Source organism: Rattus norvegicus, chromosome X (assembly GCF_036323735.1).
Source record: "Rattus norvegicus strain BN/NHsdMcwi chromosome X, GRCr8, whole genome shotgun sequence".
Taxonomy (NCBI): Eukaryota; Metazoa; Chordata; class Mammalia; order Rodentia; family Muridae; genus Rattus; species Rattus norvegicus.
Window position 1 is genome coordinate 97,084,586 of NC_086039.1, and position 19,510 is coordinate 97,104,095.

At 34.7% G+C, this 19,510-nt stretch overlaps 1 protein-coding gene across 6 annotated transcripts in view; it reads left to right on the forward strand.

The window, feature by feature from the left end:
* Window positions 1-19,510, forward strand: part of Diaph2 (diaphanous-related formin 2) — an 827,546-nt gene that overhangs the window by 384,051 nt on the left and 423,985 nt on the right. For 5 of the 6 annotated variants that reach the window (XM_039100253.2, XM_063280011.1, XM_039100252.2 and 2 more), the window contains one exon: window positions 19,270-19,399. In XM_039100253.2, coding sequence (XP_038956181.1) covers window positions 19,270-19,399 — 130 coding nt within the window. Of the gene's footprint in view, window positions 1-1,246; window positions 3,089-19,269; window positions 19,400-19,510 lie in introns of those variants that run through there. The other variant, XM_063280012.1, reaches the window with a different exon arrangement.

Sequence of the window (19,510 nt, forward strand, 5' to 3'; positions counted from 1 at the left end):
TTTACAATAAATAAGAATAATTTTATCTGTATTTATGAGTTAAAGACATTACGGTCCTGTTCATTCTATTATAGGCCACATATCATATCCTATTAAGTTATGGTTTACTATGATGCTACTTAGTTTTAGTATATTCTCAATGTATAGTATGTGGATCTATACATTTAGTTTACTATTATAAAAACATTGAATATTAAATAAAATGTCAGAAATTTACATTGTATATTTATATCATATCACACACATACACATTATATTTAAGTTATATATAAAAATCTTAAGCAAACTACTCTTATTTGAACAAAACATGTCACTATTCAAACTGCCTTCACTTTTCCTTATTCAAATTTATTACGTAAAATGATCTTGAAAAGAAAATGAACAACTCATATATATAGAAGAACAAAAGATTATACTAATCTCACATAAAGATTTTATACTTATTTCTCGTATTTTGGAGAGATTTCTTCCTGTCATCTACCTGTCAAATAAAAGTTTTCCATATAGCACTGATCTGACATCTATCACTAGAGGTATGCTCAAAGGATTTAGCACAAAGATTTTTGCCAACTTCAAATAAAATAAAAAATCGTCTTGGGGGAAATACTATCATGTAGTAATAGGTGTTCTAAAAGAAAAAGAAGTAAAGGTTTTACAATATTCCCCCACATTTTCAGTTGGATTTTTATCTTCTGGGAAATACTTTGGGGGAAATACATGTCATTGATAAAGAGAAATATCATGTACATGCATAATATTCCCACAATGTTTAGGAATAAAAAGTTGTTCCTAGAATACAAAGGATTCTGAGTAGATGTAACTGTCTGAAATGACATAAATTTACTGAAGTGCATAGAAATAGTTAGCTTAGATCTGTAATCTTTAAAAGATGGAATTAACTTACCACTGATACAAGATTAGCTAGAATTGCTGTTAAACTTGATTTATAAAAGACTACTTGAATGATTTTCTTTCTTTAACAAATTGCAGAGGGAATTCCTTCTGAAAAATACTGATTATGCTTCAAAAGTGATACCATTTCTCACCTAAATTTTTCTAATGATAAATCTTTTTCTTCGATTTAAAATTACCATCTACTGCTTTTTACAAGAACCCCTATAACATATTAAAATATTCATCTCCTGAAAAAGGAGGCATGATGTAAGTAATTAAATGTTATCAGATGTGTTTCAATGCATAACATAAAATATTTGGATGCTTAAAATTTGCTGCTGTGAATACATAGGCGAATGCCAGCAGCAATCCACTGAACTGAGAACGGGACCCCCATTGAAGGAATCAGAGAAAGGACTGGAAGAGCTTGAAGGGGCTCCAGATCCCATGTGAACAACAATGCCAAGCAACCAGAGATTCCAGGGACTAAGCCACTACCTAAAGACTATACATGGACTGACCCTGGGCTCCAACCTCATAGGTAGCAATGAATAGCCTAGTAAAAGCACCAGTGGAAGGAGAAGCCCTTGGTCCTGCCAAGACTGAACCCCCATTGAATGTGATTGTTGGGGGGAGGGTAGTAATGGGGGAGGATGGAGAGGGGAATACCCATAGAGAAGGGGAGGGGGAGGGCTGGAGGATGTTGGCCCGGAAACCGGGAAGGGGCATAACAATCGAAATGTAAATAAGAAATACTCAAGTTAGTAATGATAAAAAAATTGCTGCTGTGGTATTTAGGAATAAAAGTAAAACAAATGAGTTAACCAAAATGCCAAGTAACATGAACAGATATAGCGAATAAAAAATGCTTTGTGTGCCCTACTACCACAAAAACCATTTCAATTAGTGGTTTTCTACATATGGGCCATGATATCTTTGAAGATCTAATGACTCTTTCATATGTGTTTTATAAGCAAATCAGAAGTCACAGACTTCTGATTCATAACAGTAGCTATATTATAGTTATGAAGCAGCAATGTAAATAATGTATTAAAGGGTCACAGCATTAAAACCTTTGAGAACCACTGATTTAAATGAAGCTGAACTTACAATGCAAGATTGGACTATGCTTCTCTGTTAGCCATTGAAATTCTAAGCAATTCCAAGGATGCACTTCAGGCATTCTTCGTAATTTTTTCAGTGTGTAATAGCATACATAATATACGTATACTGAAAATATTAAAAAATACCAAGCATTCTTTATGCATTTATCTGTATTGGCATATAAAATGGATCTTTAGAATTCTACTTTATAACCAAAAGTGACTATGGCAGTTTGAATATGATTGGTTCAGGCAGTGACACTATTTGTTGTGGCCTTGTTGGAGTAGGCATGGCCTTGTTGGAGGAAGTGTGTCACTGTGGGAGTGGGTTTTGAGAACCTTCTAGCTGCCTTTGAGACAGTGATTAAAGTCTCCTGGCTTCAGTTGGATCAAAATATAGAACTGTCCTTCACCAACACCATATATGCCTGGACACTACCATGTTTCCAACCTTGGATATAATGGACTAAATCTCTGAACCCGTACTCAAACCCTAATTAAATGTTCTTTGTAAGATTTCCCTTGGGCACTGTGTCTCTTCATAGCAATGGAAGCCCGGACTAAGACAGTGAGTATCTGATTTGTTCAAGAGAAAAGTTGAGTTTGTTGGTAAGATCTGAGATAACTCAACCATAAAATGAAGAAATGGTAAAGAAGTTGACATTTAAAGGAACAACCAGTCTTTAAAAATGGTTCAGTGTTTAAGAACACTGAGTCTTCTTCCAGAGGACCCTGGTTTGATGACCCTCACCCAAATAATAGCCCACAACTCATTAGTCACCAATACATCCCCAAAGAAAATACCCACTGTATGTGGCAGTAAAATTTGTAAATTATCCAGGAGAGACCCTGAGGGAATACATAGTCTACTTAAGGGACATGTAAATTCATGTAAATAGTCACAGTCTCTAATCATTTTTATTCAAAAGCCTGTGAATTGTATCAAAAATCTTAGAATTTTAGCATAAAATGATAGTAAAACACAAAAACAAAAAATAAAAACATAATCCTCAGAGAGGTGAATATTTAAGCCAGTGTATTAGACAATATAGGTACCATAATAAAATACTACCAGCTTGGTTTAAATAAAAGAATATTATTTTCTCTTGTATTAGAAAACCATATTTCTAAGACAAAGATATTGGAGGGTTTCTTTTGAGGTCTCCTTGATTTGGCTAGAGATAATGACTTTCTCCTGATGTCCTAACATGTCTTCAATGTAGAGACTTTATCTTTGATTTTCTGTCTCAACACTGAGCTCTTTAAATTCATTTTGGTGCTTTCCTTCACATTTTATGTTCAATGTCTGCTGCATATACAACTCTCAATCAATTAGGCTTGCATGAACACCAAACAGTTGGTTTAGATACAGGTTTATAGTTAATTTGTAATATAAATATGTAACTTTCTCTTTACTGACATTCATTTATCATAATAATGAGCCTACTCTTATGGTAAAAATTATTCTCAGTAGTTTAAAAATGAGAATCTTCTCTGCAGAGTAATGACTTATAAGTGATCATTCAATGACAGCAGACTCAAATAAATATTTCAGCCCACTGCCTTATTTTCAGGATTATCTCTGACTCTTTTGCCCGGTTAAATGCATTTTTTCTTATCAATGTTTATCATTACTTGAGTTGAAGGAAGTTTGTTTGACAGCTTACTGAGAAATAAATGATACAGGCTTATAATTGGTTGTGTAAAATAAATCCTATGAAAAGAACGATTATATACTCTTGACCATGTATAGAATAGGATGAAATGTGAGATTGTCCTTCCAGATTCTGTCTCTCCCTTAGTCCTTTAAACTTTCCTTCCTTTGGAATTCTTTTCAGCAATGTGTTTTCACATCTTTTTTTTTCTAATCTGTGATATAAGATTCAGAGCTACAGCAAATGCAAGGGAATTCATTCATGGCACGTCATGTTTAAAATGTCAGCATATAATGACACAACAAACAATTTATTCATAATTCATGGCCACTGGACATAAACATTTCACTTTAAGGGTTTGTCTGCATTTTATTTTTCTACAGTGAAGCAAGAGCAGTCACCAAATTAGAAATTTGAAATAAGTAAGCACCAGAGAACACAAGAACAGAATATTGGGGATAGTTTTAAACAGTTACCCTTGTTCAACTTATGGAATGCTTGAATTTTAATTGTACCTATTCTGCTTTATTGCTTTTCTTCATTGGGTTCTCATCTTTGAGAACCAATAAGTACTCTTGAGCGCAAGAAGAATATTGCATTGCTGCTCTTTTACTATGCTAGTGGTGATACTTTAAAAGACTTAGTTATTAAAACTGTCATTAGTTTTGTTTTCTACAAGTATTCACATATAAATCAACATCCAAAATTTGAAATTATAAAGCAGGAATCACTCAAGTCAGTATCAATTAAGTCAATAAAACTATAAGCTTTGAAAATAATATAAAGTTTTTATAAAGTTAAATTTTGATTTTTTTTAATGAAAACACTCTTACTATAGTTGATCAATTCCTGTTATGTTACTGTATGTGTGGACTTGTGCACAGTAGCCAGTGCTACTGACAAAAGATCGTTTTAGACATATTATTTCTTCATTGATCAAGATAATTAGTTACCAGCTCATTAATAATCCATTACCTCTGCTGTGTTCATACTATTTAAGATTGAAGTGAAAATAAACCCCACTTTTGAGTTTCTGTCTCATTGTACTCATATAAATGTTGGAAATAAATGGCTGTGTCACCATGACATTTTTCACCTATAAATATGGTATTATATGCTTGAAAGCAATGTCCATCTGTGAAAATATATGCTCCTTTCCCATTTCCGAGACATAGAGTATGTGCTTTCCTTACCCGATATAGTGTTGCTGAGCAAATTGATGCCTAAAGTAGAAAGAAACTTGATCAAAAGAGTTTTCGATTTTATGAATGATTTCTTTCCTTTTTTTTCCACATGGAGAGGTTTAATGAGAGAATAGAAGAACAGAAAGGCTGTGGGCCATGGGCACGTGGAGGGGGCGGGTGATGGGGAAGGGGGCAAGAGCAGCAAAGAGCAAAGAGCGAGAGGGGTAAGAGAGCCATGAATGATTTCTAAAGTGATAAACGCAACTATTTCTAAGTGGTTACACATTTTGTAGATTTAGGGTAACCTACTGATGTTTCTTAGTATCGATAATTGAAATGGGGCATACCTGGCATTAGAGGCTAGTATCCAGACTACATTATAGTTTGAGGAAAGAAGACAGCGGGTTTAAAAATGTACTGAGCTACAAGAGTTGAAAACAAACCTCGGCATTTTAGGGAGACTCTGACAGAAAATCAAAGTAAAAAAAAAAAAGTCACTTACTACCATCTGAAAGGCTGAGACAATAGGATTGCCCAGAAGTTTTAGGCTAGCCTGAGCTAAATAGTGAATTATGAAGCCTAGCCTATGGAGTGAGGCCTTGTCTCACAAAACAGAGCAGTGGTGTAGCAGAACAAGAAGAAAGGAAGGGGAGAGGAAGTATATTGGAAAAAGGGAAAGGGGAAGGTGGGAGGAAAGAGAGAATATAAGAAACTAATTGGTATTATGCTTGCTTCAAAGTGTTTACCTGTTTTTTGATTATGAATTTAATCCAATATACAAAAAGGACTAACAAAATTATATAGGAATGAAGTTTGTATCTTAAATAACATTGTAAAAAGTCATTTTGATAAAGTTTTAAACAGAAGAAAAAGGTGAAATTTTTTTCCTGCAAAAATACTTCCACATAGAACAAGTTTTAAAATCAGTTTTTCTAAATAGGTCAGTGTGAGAAATGTATGCAGTGACTAGTTGTGTGATTAATTTTCAGAGACGCCAAATATAGCAGGTGTTAAGTGTGTTTATGTATGTCTTCAAATTCTTGTATTTTGAAGGGATGTGCTTCTTAGAAGATTTTTCTGTTGATTTTGTAGACTTGAACTTTGGAAAGAAAAAAGCAGCTCATAGCTTAGTTCTCCGTTCTCCTTCTTTTCTCAAAACTTTAGATTCTAAAGCATGTCCTTGTGAGCTTATTGAAAGAGTATTTTCTTTTTTTAATAAAGACTATTTTCACAATTTTAATATTCAATTGTATTCACTGGTGTAAATGAATCTGCTAGTACCTTAAATATAACACTTTCTTGTTTTCTCAGAATTTAATAACATCTTTTTACATTAGGACATTTACAACAGTATTGTTTAAGTTGTTGTGTAAATATTGAATCCTAAAATCTTGAGTTTATTAAATTCTTTAGAGATGAGTGTCTTGTGAATTCAGAGTAGATTAATAGTCCTTGTCCATTCTGTTTAAAAGTCATGTTTTTTTTTTCTTAACATGTCTTTATTAAAATATTTCTACCCCCGTCTAGATATGCACTCCAGGTTTTTTTCTTTAATCAAAGAAGTATTTAATTCAAAAAGACAGTTACTATTGTTTCATAACTATATTTGTAATACAACTATGCCTAGATAGTAATAGTGACAATTGTTGTGCTGAAGAGTATAGCTAACAAAAAAAAATTCTCTACTTTTGAAATTTTTAAGGACATTTCTTGATGAAGCTCCCATTTATTCAAAGTGGTTACAAACATTTTCAGCAGCAGAACAGACAAGAAGTGATGATTTATGGGACTAGCTGTAGGTCTTACTTGGTTCACCATGAAAACTGTTTTCATAGAGGATTTAAATGAACCCAGCTGGCTTAGTATTCTGCGAATTGCTGTAGTCATTTTCTGAGTTTAATCTTATGACTGATTCTGTAATTCTCACAGTGGGGGAAATTCGACAACATGAGCAGCATTTAGTGAATATAATTAGTAAGTTTGAAAACAAATGCCTTTTTATTCTATAAAAGCTCTGTTCAAAGGGGATTTAAACCCTGTTTGAAACTGTTGTTCAAAATAAAACATGGCTACTGTGACTGAATGTGACTAGTCATGTTACAAGCTGGTTTTCTGGTCAAATGAAGCCTTCCAAATGAATGTACTGCACAACCTCAATAAGGAGAGCCAATGACTGTGGGAGAAGTTTATAAAGTTATAGTTTATACCAATATAAAGGCCTGTGATTATCTTAGATACTTTAAGAATTATTTATATCCATTTAAATACATTTCCATGCTGGTAATTATAGCCATATTTATTGAACTTATATTCTCTGTGGTAACCAATGCTAAGATTTTTGCAGGGCAAAAGAAAAATCAAACATTTTCCCACACTTTTTGGTTTATTTATGAGTTAGATGGTACATATAAAACACTGTAATGTTAATGGCAGACAGAAGGAACAATGTTTGTGAGGAGGGCCATATGGGGAAAAATTGATACAGCAGCACATATGAAAAAACTGTTAAAAACATGATAAATAAATAAATAAATTATTTTGTTCATAAATGCTGGGTAACTAACTACCAGGAAATAATATTGTAAGATGATATTCCACACTTTAAAACACACGCATTTCTGTGGAAAGGAAAGGGATAATACCAGTCCCTTGTTCAACATGGACTTTGCACCTTTCTTTTCAACTTGAGTTTCCCTGAAATCTGTCATGAGGGCAAGCACAAAGCCTTAGTCATTTTGTTTTCTTTTTCTGTGTTATTTTGATTCATTTGTTTACATTACAATATCTGAGTATACATGTTTCTTTTTATTTTCATGAATATGAATAGTTTGCCTGCTTGTAAGTGTTTGCACTACATGCATGGCTGCTACCTTCAGAAGTCAGAAGAGGGCTTTGGAACACCTCGAACAGAAGTTAAGAATAGCAGTGAGCCACCATGTGGACACTTGGAATTAAATACAATGAAACTTGTCCTCTGAAAGAGTAGCAGGATCTTAACCACTGAGCCAACTCCCCAGCCCCTACACATTTTTTTTTACGCTATAATATTTAAAATTCGTTTTCAAGTTACTGTGTACCTTCTGCATTTAGTGTTTGCTCATTTTCATCAGCACCTCTTATACAGTGATGACTTTCATAGTAACATATTTAAGTCAAAGTATATCATGTATCCACTTCCATTTATCCTCTTTTTCTCCTCTACCACTTAATTAAATGTCAGTTTTTAATAAAAAAATCCATAAAATTTCTCTAAAATTTGGTGCTACCCTTTCAAAGCAATAATATAATTATAAACAATAATATAAATATAATTATTTTACGTCTTGTGTCAGTGGGTGAGGATGCACATAGTCCAGTTGTGACTTGATATACCAGGGTGTTTTGGTACCCATGGAGGGCCTCCCCTTCTCTGAGGAAAAGGGGATGGAGAAGTGGGGTAGAGGGTATGAAGGTGGGTATAGGATGAGATAACAGAGGAGGAAATATAAAAATGTTTGTGAGAATCCAACTATTTTCCATTAAACCGGATGTTACAAAATTACCAAAACATAAAAAAAAAACTAGAAAAGTATATTTTGTGCATAACCCCTGTTTAAGGAATCAAGCACAAAAACATTTTATATTTAATGTTCAGGTTGAAGGATTTGTGTTTAGTGAAATAAATGTAAACTACTTGGAGGCTGACTGCATGGAGAAAAGAATTTGCTCTTGAGTTTCAATGAACACTTGTATCTCATCACGTTGTTACTGCAGTGACAAAATACCTAGTCAGTACAACTTACTAGAACGATAGACTGGAACACACAGCTTCCTGGTTTTTGATAAAAATGTGTTACTTTTGTTGTTTTTAGCTAGAACCAAGATGACATATTATTGCTGGAGTGTGTGGTGGAGCAAAGACACTCACCTTATGGCAGAAAGGAAATAGATGGGAAAACACATAAGATATACCCTTTCATGCCATGCTCAAGTTCTAATAACTCATTATGAGGTTAATAGTCTCACGTTCTAATCACCTGTCAAGTGCTACTATCTGCGGACCAATTCTACATCATGTGAGCCTTTTAGGAGGCCACATCACATCCAAAACATAGTAACATTTTAAAATATAATATTTGTGACTCTATACAAAGGGACATGAAAGTATATTATAAATTATGTAAAAAGAAGAGATGTGAAAGTTACAAAAAGGGTAGGATGTTCATATTTAAAGTTTTGGGATAGGCTGACAAGAAATTCTGATTACCTATAGGGGAATGTGTTGCATATGCATGTGAATGTGTTAGTGCCACTAAACTCTACTTTAAAATGTTTAAAATACTAAATTTTAATGCACATTTCTTACAATGAAGAAGAGGATTCACAGCTGCCTTGTTGGCAATTGGATATCACTGATATCAGCAATGGTCATTTCCAGAGTTGCAAAACAGAAAGTGATAAGGAAAAAAATACCCAATAGTATATACTTAATATTAACTATATTTGTATTGTAGAATTACGTAGAGAATTGAAGATGAGCAAATGATTACTTGAAGGAAGCTATTGACATCAATATATGTCAGCAACTCCTAAACAGCTATTTATTTCTCAGTGCTATTGATTTTTGCCTTTCAAAGGTGTATTGTTGACCACCAGATTTACACATATACTAATGGAAAGTCTCTGGGTATCATGTACCTGCAGTATTGCCTCTGTTATTTCTTAGTGATGGTAATATTCTTTGAGGCTATGCCCAAGGAAAAACAACAAAGAACTGATTTCACCTACTTTCAAACTTTATATAGACAGGTTTAAGTAAAAATGCTCATTACAATAAAAGTTGAGTGGTTTTATTATTTGTATAAACCAAGCCTTATTGAAGAAGCTATTTAAAACCCAAGAGATGCTTATGCTTATAGACTAGTTTTGTGCCAATTTAAAAATAATTTGATTTTCTTAAAACTATTCTCAGAAGACTATGTTTGGTAGCTTGATTAACTGAAAGCACTTCCACGCAGCAGACCTGCTTTTGTTTGTAAAGTGCAGCCATGTTTCATTAATTCATTGTGTCCTTTCTGAAATGAGCGCAAATGGCTGTTGCTTCACCACTAATCCTTGCTACTTCAGATTAATGCATCTTGAATGCTTTTTCCTTGAATAAGTGGGATTACAAGGAAAACCCTGAGAAGTAGTGTGTCAAGGGTAGAAGGGTAGGGACAGAATTTGTCTTCTCTGAGAAACTTAACACAAATGCCCTGCTGGGCCTGAAGGTGGCAATTGAGATGAATCCTTATTACATTTAATGTTGTCATGGTTTCAAGTTTAAGCTCTGCTTTCACAGATTGCTACCATAAATTAAGTTAACAAGTGGAAAGCTCTTAAATTGCATGACTTTTTATACAATTGATATCATCTTTTCCATTTTTGTTGAGACTGCCATTATAATACAGAAATCAAGAGTGTAAAAAGGGACAATCAAGCCTACATAAAGAATTAGGACATCTTTTCCAGTATAAATTACATTTGGCTGAATTAGTGTCAACTGTGGTCATGTAGCACCTTTAGAAAAACAAGTTTTGGTGACAGATTCAGAGATAAAGCCAGAAAAGGATGTGTTAGACCTGTCTGGTTGGTGCTGCAGCACTAATGTCTTTATGGTAATTGCAAGCCTTAAAAGGACATTATCTTTCTCAATGTTATTGCACTGTGTGGTGGTGTTGAAGAAAGCAATAATTTGTAAACAACCCTTGGCAGAGAACAGGGGACTTAATTTTTTTAAATAAAAGAAACTAACATTAGAATTCATGTGCTGTATCAAGACTGGCACGCAATAGTAGTTGTTTTGATATATGCACTGGAGCATTCATGATCGTTTAAATATTAACTGTTCCATGAATATATAAATATAATAGGGAAAAAGAAGCCATAATTAGGGATCATTTTACTAAGAGAAGAAAAGTTGAGTTATCTGATCATAGTGATAGATTAATTGGTTTCATTTAAATGACTAAATGAGACTCAGTCTTTGCAAAGAAGTCGCATTTATTCTTCAGGTTGATCCATCCAGTCTAGGTGTGATTGGCTCCTGTTGGTAAGTGAGGGCTGCTCTCTTCACACAGAGTGGGCCTTTGTTTATTAATACACGGTTTGTTAAGTTAGCTGAGTTCCTTCTTGCCATCTGTATAAAGGGTACCCTTCTAATGCAGTTTATTGGCATGGTCCCACATTTAAGTTTTAGCACCATTTCGATGTTAGACCTCCTTAAATACATCTAGAAATGTTTCACCAGGGAGTATGTCTATGGCTTTACCATTGTTTTTCTTTTACTCTTTATGTGCAATTCAATTTTTTCTCTATGATCACTATACACTCTATAGCCATTTGTGCAAGAGAAATCTCATGAAGTTAGCTAAGTAGATTCTCTGCAACACTATAGTTATTGTAAGATTGCCTTGGGGCAGATGTTTAAAACCCACTGTTTTGTTCCTATATAACAACACGTTCTCACAATTTCCTTTCCACCTGAAATTGGAATGCTGACTCTGGTAACACAGTATCAGCATATGCCTGCACCACGCCATGGATGGTACTTTATTATTTTATTCTCATTCGTTTTCCAGAGACACAGGATGGTTGCATTTTCTGTAAGTATAATCTATTGTGTTTGGACTAAGAGTTAAGGCACTGGGCTTCTAAGAGCAAATCTTGTTGCCCTGAAATGTAAACCCGATGTAAACATATAAACACTCCAGTTATTTTTGAGGACAACTTGGTAGCCCAATTGTCCACAACTTAAAATTTGATTCTCTGAGTTAAGCTTTTACTTAAACACAGTACACTAGACTCAGTATGATGTAGGATATGTATAATTTTAGAATATTATAAAGAAAAATGGGAAATGATTTAAATACTTAGGAGCAGTATATCTGAAGCCCTCACAGCATGGCACACACTGTTAGACTGTTGTGCTCATGTACCAGTAAGTGGTAAATTATAGTACAGATCAGTGTCACTTTATGTGAACTAATCAAGAACAGTTAGATGTATCCTTTTGTAGCCACACATTGCTAGATAATTCTCTAGTTTTAAATTGACACCAAGCTTTGAAAACACATCAAACATAATACTTATTATTTTAAAAATTGGAAGATTTTGTAGGTAAACTGTAGATAATTGCCTGAGTATCACTTGACCTGGAAATTTTATTTATCATTGTAGCTCTCAAACATCTGAATACAGCATAATTGCCAGGAGGTTTTCTCCAGCACACACACTTTTTCTGATATAGCAAGGCATACCCTTCAATTTCTAATTTAGTTGATGTGAATTTCTAACTACTTTATAGATGAGTCCACTGCTCTGATCAACGGGTCTCTATTTTATCATGCAGTCAATACCTCTGAATTATTTTCCTGCTTTATTTTTAAAGTACTGAGAGTTGAACCCAGCGCTGTGTAAGCCTCCTGATAAGCTGTATCCCCAGCATAGGACCCATGGATTCTTGATTATCTATTTTTATTTCTTTTAATTCCTATTCTCCTCAGGCCTAATTATGCTGAACTTATTCCGAATGATAATTATAATAACTTGCCACTAGCCTCACCATTTTCCAGCTGCTGGCTCTACTGCCCCCTCTATTATCCAGCTATTATCCACAGTCAATATTTTGAATAAATTATCCTTACACATTACCTCCTCTTCCTGGCTATCCATTCCATTTAATTTTATGTCCTCGGCAGTATTCTGAAACAATACTTGAAGGTCACCAAAGATTTCTCTAATCATTGAATTAGCCTTAATTATCATTGGCTTGTCTGGAGCATTTATTCATTGAACATTCCAGGGGGACATAATCTGATCTGATCATAGTCCTCATTTATAAGGAGTTCACGATCTGGTGATTGATACTGAGCATATAAACAAAATTATGTGTTTGAAATAACTTGTCCAACAACAATATGTATAAATCTCTATGGAAAAACAAAGCTGGTATTTATTAATTATGCTCAATGAAGTTGGAAAAGACCCATTATTATTAGGGAACTTGCTTCCTGCATAATGGTTCCCCCTTTCCAAACACCTTCTCCATAACCAATAGCACATTATTAAACCCAGTAAATATTAAAACTCAATATGTATAAGTGAACGGAGTGCGTTCTGGCACCTGTCTTTATTAAGTGTGTGAACTCTGCTTATATTCTCTATGTTGCCTGTTGTCTTGGTTAGGTTTCCATTGCTGTGAAGAGACACCATGACCAAGACAACTCTAATAAAGGACAACATTTAATTGGGGTGGCTTATATGTTCTAAGGCTCAGTCCACTATCATCATAGCAGGAAGCACAGCAACATTCATGCAGACATTGTGCTAGAGGAGCTGAGAGTTCTACATCTTGTTCCAAAGGCAAACAGGAATAGACTGGCTTCCAGGCAGTTAGGAGGAGTGTTTCTTCAAGCCCATCCCCACAGAGAGATATTTCTTCCAACATGGCCATCCCTACTGCAACAAGTGCATTTCCCTGGGCCAGGCACATTCAAACTGCCAATCCATTGGGTTATTTTGAAGATTTACAAAACTCCCTATCGCATAGGCATGTAATGCATGGATTACAGTAGAAACAGAGAAAATGTTTGTTCGTATCCTCCTTCTCAGAGATTATTTTACACTAATTTACACATTGCTACTCTTTTCTTTCTAAAATTAACTTACTTTAAAGTTAGCTTTTTCTGACAGGTTACATAATTTTTTGTCAGCACAACTTAAATCTCATGGGGTCTGACTTTCCTATTTTCACTTCCTTTTACTCATTGAAAAAATTTACACAGTGACTCAAATGCATTCATTTTTGCCTCCTTTGTCTGACAACTCTTTATAACTGCATCAGTCCTTGGCATTTGCCACAAAGTCACTCAACTTATTTTCACTTCCTATGCATGTTTTGTACTAAATTTTATTTACTTACATATTTTACGAAGAGCTAAACAGGATTAGCACTGGAAGAAGTGCAACAGCTGTACCAAGGGCATTTTGTATTCATGTACTATTTCTGAATGTCATGATAAATTGAAGAAATAGAATTCATTTACTTTAATTTAATAATTCTTATATAACAATTAATACAATTAAAACTACTCTATATGTGGTTGGTTGATTAGTGGACAGCTCTCAGTTATTGCAATGATTCATTCTTATTTTCATTAACATTGGCTAAGGCTGCTTAGCGAAATAATATAAAAATCTATGATTTTCAAACTAACTCTATTTGATAAAAGTACTAGTTTGCTTTTAGTGTTAGGAAATATGCACAAAGTAGGGGATTATGGAGTAGGCCCTTCCCATGGCAGCTCATGAAAAGATGTCCGTGCTTAGTGTAGTTTCAAAAAGGAATAAGCTGAAATGTTGGCAAAGTTGCCAAAAGACACTGTGCTCCTGGCTAAAACAGTCCTTGAAACGCTTACAGTGTAGTTGCCTCAAGACTTACACAAGATCTAGCTTAGCTACTTCCTTGTTTAGATACTTGAGACTAATATACATTTTTAACATGATTGCAAGAAACCATGTTTCAATGGAAATTAATTTTATATCTTAAAAACTCATCCAATTATTTTAACATGATTTTATATATATTCAAATTAGATTACCTTTATTCCAGAGATGATTATATCTAGCTTGTCTACTTACATGAGCAAATTATTAAATAAATGTTTGTATTGATGAAAGTGTTTTCAATTGTGTTCTGCTGAAAATGAATACTATATGGACTGAGTCAAAGGAGACTATGGGTAGTGTATGAATGATAGTAAGAAATTCTACATACACTAAGGGAGATAAGTTGCACTGTATTTTAATATTACTCAGTTTTAAAGAATCTAAAGGTTTATGCATACAGAGAAAGATTTAAAAGACCACCTCTTGGTCATTGTTTACTATCAGTTTGAGACATTAAAAAGGACTCAGTGGTGATCTCCAAAACAAATATTGTTATATAGACTGTAAACAGTTTGTCTCCCACTGCAACGGGATATATTTCTCAAACTGGCATTGCCATATTTGCCCATGCTCTGAAGGAATGTTATTGTTCTAAATAATCACACGTATATGTATATGCTACCTAGAAGCCCTATTAATGTAATTAGAAATAATAACATATTTGCTTAGCCAAGATTTTTTTTTTTGTAGATTCAACCATTGACCATGGTAAATTGCATAACAGAATTATATTGTTAGTGAAACTGATAGTGAATAAATATGAAAACACATTTCGGGGCTAGAAAAGTGTTCAGTGATTAAACTGCTCAGAGATCACTCTCATTTAAACTCTTGGCAACGAAATAAAACAAAACAAACATAAATAAAAATGCTATAGTTTAGCATGTCTCCCTCCTAGTAATTGGAGGCAGAGGCAGACCTCATGAATGCTGGCCACCCAGTCTAGTGGAAGCTTGCTATTCCTTAAGATGGAAAATAATAGAAGACAGGAGACATTGCCTTATGTTCTTAACACATTTGAACATTCAAGTGCACCCTCACATGTGTGCCTATGCCTATGCCTTCAAACAATAGCCAATTACACACACACACACACACACACACACACACACACACACACACAGCCTCCCTCCACACACACACACACACACACACACACACACACACACACACACACACACAAATCTGTGAATTCAGCAATTTATAAATGTAGGCTAAAGCCCAAATTTTTAATGTAAAATTCTATAAAGCCAAGACAAAGAAAAGAAAATCTGAATAAAATTTCCATAGGAATTTAATACCCCTTTTCTTCTTTTATTTGCAGTATTAGCTATGTACATTTTTTAACAACTGCAAAATACATATACAGTTTGGCATCTTGAATAGTGTGTAGGAGTTTGCTTTTCTTTTTCTCTTCTTTGTTGATACATATTTGTCTCCACATACTTAAAACAAAACAAAACAAAAGATCAATTTCCCTGCTGCTAGGAAGGGAATTTTCCTGTAATTTACCTCAGCACCTGTTTTTTATTATTATTATTTTAGGAACTCAGATGTTAAGTTGTAAGGGATTATTTTTTAAATGTCCCACATAGTGTAAAAATGATGCACTTTGTGAGCATATAACGCAGTAATCCCAGCTAAACAGTTCTCCTTGGGGACCAGAGCCTCCCATTGATTCCTCCATAGCTGCTAGCTTTACTTAAGATAAACTGCCCTTGAGGTTCCTGTTGCTTTTTGTTCTTACAGCTTGTCCTTGTATTGTAGGATTCAACCTTGTAATGCTAAAATGTGTTTGGTGAATGAGCATGATTTCAGCATTTTAAATATTTTCATTAAATGAAATTCTGTATTTTTCGAGGTGCTCCAAGAAACAATGATGACACTGGAACATTATTACTCTTGGGGCCATTTGGTTATTTGGAACCTTTAGGCTCATGTTGTTTATGTTTGTTCAGATCATGAGGGTGTAAATATCCAATACAAAGTTTAACATGGAACATATTTGCTACAACCTGATTTAATAAATGCTATGTTTCGTTTTTATCTTTAGTCACAAAAACGGTAAGAATTAACTCATTTTATAATTTACTTAAGTATCCTCTGCAGCCTTTCCTAAACCTGTTTGTGAAGAATACATATTTATTCTAAATCGAAAAATCCTTAGAGTTAAAAATCCCAAGTAAGTATGAGCACCTCTGGATAAACCAATCATGTAAGGATTATAGAATTAAAACATTCAATAAACTCAAAAAATGATACTTTGTATTGTATTTATGCATTGTTTCTAAGTAAATCCTTGATTTCATTTGCAACTGAGTCTAGCATAAGAGATATAAAAATGAAAACATTAGAGCCATCTAAATTGTTCTTGTCTATTCTTTAAACATTGTTATTACCCTATTAATGCCACCCTTTTTCTAGTGTCTCTCAAAAAATGAACAATGTTAAGCAAATAACTAATAAATTCTCTTATGTTTCCATGATTCTGCAGTGTGATTTTCATTTATAATTATGTATGAAACAACTTTATGATTTTTTCTTACGGAATGTGCAAATAAAGGAGTGTAGAACATGATATATCTAGTAATGAATTTAATCTCACAAATGAATGAAGATCTCAAGAATACATATTTATACTAATTCAAAGAACAGAGTGTTGTTAACATCAACACACATTCACTGGTACTATTACTAGAAATACTTAAATTTGTGTTTGTGTTTATTAAAAAATAGTTCATTTTGCTGTAAAGATTCAGACATTTTTGAAAATATAGATTAGGGTTTAATTTGGCACTTTTATTAGTATTATTTCTCTTTTATAGAATATTGAGTTTAGACAGAACAATTTCCAAATTCATGTGGAATAACAAAAAAAAAACAAAAAAAACAAAAAAAAAATCAAAACCCGGGATAGCTAAAACTATCCTCAACAATAAAAGGACTTCCGGGGAAATCACTATCCCTGAACTCAAGCAGTATTACAGAGCAATAGTGATAAAAACTGCGTGGTATTGGTACAGAGACAGACAGATAGACCAGTGGAATAGAATTGAAGACCCAGAAATGAACCCACACACCTATGGTCACTTGATTTTTGACAAAGAAGCCAAAACCATCAAATGGAAAAAAGATAGCATTTTCAGCAAATGGTGCTGGTTCAACTAGAGGTAAACATGTAGAAGAATGCAGATTGATCCATGCTTATCACCCTGTACAAAGCTTAAGTCCAAGTGGATCAAGGACCTCCACATCAAACCTGATACACTCAAACTAATAGAAGAAAAACTAGGGAAGCATCTGGAACACATGGGCACTGGAAAAAATTTCCTGAACAAAACACCAATGGCTTATGCTCTAAGATCAAGAATCGACTAATGGGATCTCATAAAACTGCAAAGCTTCTGTAAGGCAAAGGACACTGTTGTTAGGACAAAACGACAACCAACAGATTGGGAAAAGATCTTTACCAATTCTACAACAAATAGACGGCTTATATCCAAAATATACAAAGAACTCAAGAAGTTAGACTGCAGGGAGAAAAATAACCCTATTAAAAAATAGGGTTCGGAGCTAAACAAAGAATTCACAGCTGAGGAATGCCGAATGCTGAGAAGCACCTAAAGAAATGTTCAACATCTTTAGTCATAAGGGAAATGCAAATCAAAACAACCCTGAGATTTCACCTCACACCAGTGAGAATGGCTAAGATCAAAAACTCAGGTGACAGCAGATGCTGGCAAGGATGCGGAGAAAGAGGAACACTCCTCCATTGTTGGTGGGATTGCAGACTGGTACAACCATTCTGGAAATCAGTCTAGATGTTCCTCAGAAAATTGGATATTGAACTCCCTGAGGACCCAGCTATACCAATATGCCCGAACCTATAACAAAGACACATGCTCCACTATGTTCATAGCAGCCTTATTTGTAATAGCCAAAAGCTGGAAAGAACCCAGATGCCCTTCAACAGAGGAATGGATACAGAAAATGTTTTACATATCCACAATGGAATATTACTCAGGTATCAAAATCAATGTCTTTATGAAATTCATAGGCAAATGGATGGAACTGGAAAATATCATCCTAAGTGAGGTAACCCAATCACAGAGAAACACACATGGTATGCACTCATTGATAAGTGGCTATTAGTCCAAATTCTTGAATTACCCTAGATGCACACAACACTTGAAACTCAAGAAGGATGACCGAAATGCGAACGCTTCACTGTTTCTTTAAAAGGGGAACAAGAATACCCTTGGCAGGGAATAGGGAGGCAAAGTTTAGAAGAGAGGCAGAAGGAACACCCATTCAGAGCCTGCCCCACATGTGTCCCAAACGTATACAGTCACCAAACTAGATAAGACAGACGAAGCAAAGAAGTGCAGGCCGACAGGAACCGGATGTAGATCTCTCCTGAGAGACACAGCCAGAATACAGCAAATACATAAGCGAATGCCAGCAGCAATTCACTGAACTGCGAACAGAACCCCGGTTGGTGGAATCAGAGAAAGGACTGAAAGAGCTTGAAGGGGCTTGAGACCCCATATGAACAATAATGCCAACCAACCAGAGCTTCCAGGGACTAAGCCACTACCCAAAGACTATGCATGGACTGACCCTGGTCTCCAACCTCATAGGTAGCAATGAATAGCCTAGTAAGAGCACCAGTGGAAGGGGAAGCCCTTGGTCCTGCTAAGACTGAATCCCTAGTGAAAGAGATTGTTTCGGGGAGGGTGGTAATGGGGGGAGGATGGGGAGGGGAAGCCCATATAGAAGGGAAGGGGGAAGGGCTAGGAGGACTTTGACCTGGAAACCGGGAAGAGGGGTTAAGGGGGATTTTGGCCTGGAAACCGGGAAGGGGAATAACAATCGAAATGTATATAAGAAATACTCAAGTTAATAAAGATTAAAAAAAGGAAAAATACCTATGTTGCTAAAAAACAATCTTGTTTTTTTTTCCAGATCAAAGACACAAAATCAGCAGATCAAAAAACAACTCTTTTGCATTTTCTTGCTGAAATTTGTGATGAACAACACCGGGATATCCTAAAATTTCCTGAAGAGCTGGAGCATGTGGAAAGCGCAAGCAAAGGTAATTGATTAGCAGCTGCTTTGAGACTATTCTCTGCTTATGTGCTTCTGTTTAAGTAATAGCATTAAAGGAAGCTATTAGCACTGTTTATCATAAAAGTTCTGTGTTGGT